Source organism: Macrobrachium nipponense, chromosome 39, assembly GCF_015104395.2.
Source record: "Macrobrachium nipponense isolate FS-2020 chromosome 39, ASM1510439v2, whole genome shotgun sequence".
Classification (NCBI taxonomy): Eukaryota; Metazoa; Arthropoda; class Malacostraca; order Decapoda; family Palaemonidae; genus Macrobrachium; species Macrobrachium nipponense.
Window position 1 is genome coordinate 25,405,265 of NC_061099.1, and position 2,541 is coordinate 25,407,805.

General features: G+C 38.8%; 1 protein-coding gene across 1 annotated transcript in view; it reads right to left on the minus strand.

Annotated features, from left to right (window-relative positions):
* Nucleotides 1-2,541, minus strand: part of LOC135210233 (pancreatic triacylglycerol lipase-like) — a 7,480-nt gene extending 4,939 nt beyond the window's left edge. The window contains exons 1-3 of the mRNA XM_064243079.1: nt 2,316-2,541; nt 1,002-1,162; nt 182-298 (exon numbers count right to left, since the gene is read on the minus strand). Of these exons, the coding sequence (XP_064099149.1) occupies nt 182-298; nt 1,002-1,162; nt 2,316-2,448 (411 nt within the window). The 5' untranslated portion in view covers nt 2,449-2,541. The remainder of the gene's footprint in view (nt 1-181; nt 299-1,001; nt 1,163-2,315) is intronic.

Genomic DNA, 2,541 nt, shown 5'->3' on the forward strand with positions numbered 1-2,541 from the left:
CTACCGCCAAGCATAACCCATGTATATGTATAAACCCTATCTTTTTATTATACATACATATCCTCACATTATGGCCTCTTGATTTTTGCTATATGGCCCTCAGATTGTTAACCACTGGTTTAGATGCAAAAAGGAGGATTCAATTTTTTTTCCCTAGCAATTCAGTGCATTAAATCCTTACCTTCAGCCAGTGGCAGTTTCCAGTGTCAATGAATCCGTGGGTGATGAACTTGGTCGGCTTCGTGGGGTCAAAGGTCGTGGCATCGATGACGCTTTTGTCAGCCATGATGAACGTGTCCTGATCAAAGTCAGATTGGTTATTGAAGTCTTAATTAGTACAGCGACTCCGCAGATATTTCAGAAATAGTTCAAATTTTTTTATTCAGTTATCTAGCCAGAATGTATGGAGGTGTTCTGCTTAATTCTTAGATAAAGATAGCCCTGCCTCTCTCTCTCTCTCTCTCTCTCTCTCTCTCTCTCTCTCTCTCTCTCTCTCTCTCTCTCTCTCTCTCTTCAGACAGGCAAGTAGAATACCATCCAAATTAAAATAGAGATAACGCGAGATTGAAATATAAGCAATAAAAAGGGATACTGAATAAGTGATAATTACAAAGTCAATTACAAAGGTAAAAGAAAATGTCATCAGATACTCAGCATGATTTATAAAGTACTTTACCAACAACACAAAGGCAACTGATAAAGTTTAAGTACAGAAACTCTGGCAATCTAAATGACATCATCCCTCTAGGACAACATTTATTTTGTGTTATTTCCTTCTCTTGTTATACACACACACACACACACACACACACACACATATATATATATATATATATATATATATATATATATATATATATATATATATATATATATATATATATAAAACTGGCTTTCAAAATGCGATTTGGTAGAGTAGAACGAGATTCGCAGCAAGCAACAGAAGGAGACTGCAAGAAGGTGGAACTTTGCACTGTCATATTTTTCATTGCAAGTCTTACCGTGACCTCCCCAGGGTCTTGCTGGGTGTGGAGGATGAACTGGGTGTTGATGTAACTCCTTGAGTACGGACAGAAGTTCAGGATTCTCTCGCCAACGAACCAGCTGTCGTCAATAATGAGATCGCCCAGGACATCGTCGTGCCACAGCCTTGTGTCATGTCCTACAAAATATATAGATGGATAAATGAATAACAAAATTAAAATAAATAAGGACATAAACAAATAAGTAAATAAATAATCAAATTCATTCATTCATTCATGGAGTCATCTTTCGGTAGTTTCGGACATCGAAACTGGAAAAAAGTTATTTTATAATAGCTGCAGATTCCGACCAATCCCATTTGTACCGACCAGTCCCGTTTGCAATTATAACTTTCTTTCGATTATTACGTTCTTATGTGGGGTTGCAAAGACAATATATTTGGGAAATTTTAGCCGAATTTCGTAATATAATTTAACCAAATATGGTTAAAGGTGATGTTTGAAAGTCCAGACGATCCTGCTGCCTTTTAAGTAAAAATCTACGCTTCTTCTCCTTTGCTAGTTGAACTTACGTAATCGAATTGCCGGCAGGGTCTCAATCAATATTTAAAACTCTCCTCACCAGCATTGGATAACACTTTCCAAATATGTCAGTCATTGTTTAAGATTTATGCCTCGTTGTGTTTTTAGACGTGTGAGTATCACCAAGATGTGTGTATACTTTTATTAAACCTATGGCTAAGATAACAATAGGCCGTTTCTGTGGAACTTTTCCCTCACCCAAACATGCATTACACACATTGGTCAGCTAATCTTCCGTCTCTTTTATCCCCATTCTTCAGCTCCTCAAACCATTCACTCCATCGACGTAAGACTGCATTCTATGCAGGCAGTTTTTCTCTATATGCATCCCTTTTGTTCTAAAAACGATTTGCAGAGTAATAATTGTTTCTACGTTTACTCCTCTAATGATTAACTCCTTTTCCTACCTACTGAATGATTTACCGCAAAATTTTCGTTATTCCCTACATTTTTCACTCACATTATTTTTAACTTCATTATTCAAGTCTCGTACACTCACATAAGTTTACCCATAGCAAGATTTCCAGTGTAAGGCAAAACTTTTTGGCAATGGACGGCAATGGACCCTATGCCATTTAGTGCCGGATATCCTGGTTCAGAATTCACCTCAAAATCATCTTAAACCTTCTCTCTCCCTCTCTCCACAACTTGATTTAACTCTGACTAAGCATATCAACATTCTGTTAGCACAGAAACTGAGACATTGGCACGGGTGCATACACATACACAGCCAAGGCAGAGATCGCTTACCGCCTGTACTGCTATTGACGGTGACGCAGTTGTCTTCGTTCTCGAAGCCCTTGGATAACTTCCACAGTGGCACTGCTACGAGCGACCGTGCCCCCAGTGCCAGGAGGGCAACACTGCAGATAAACAGCCTCATTGTAGTGTTATGTTCTCTGCAAACACCGGCAGCAACACAGACTACATTACCTAACCGTCGGGGTCTGACTACGAGTGCAATCTGTTAGCCGTT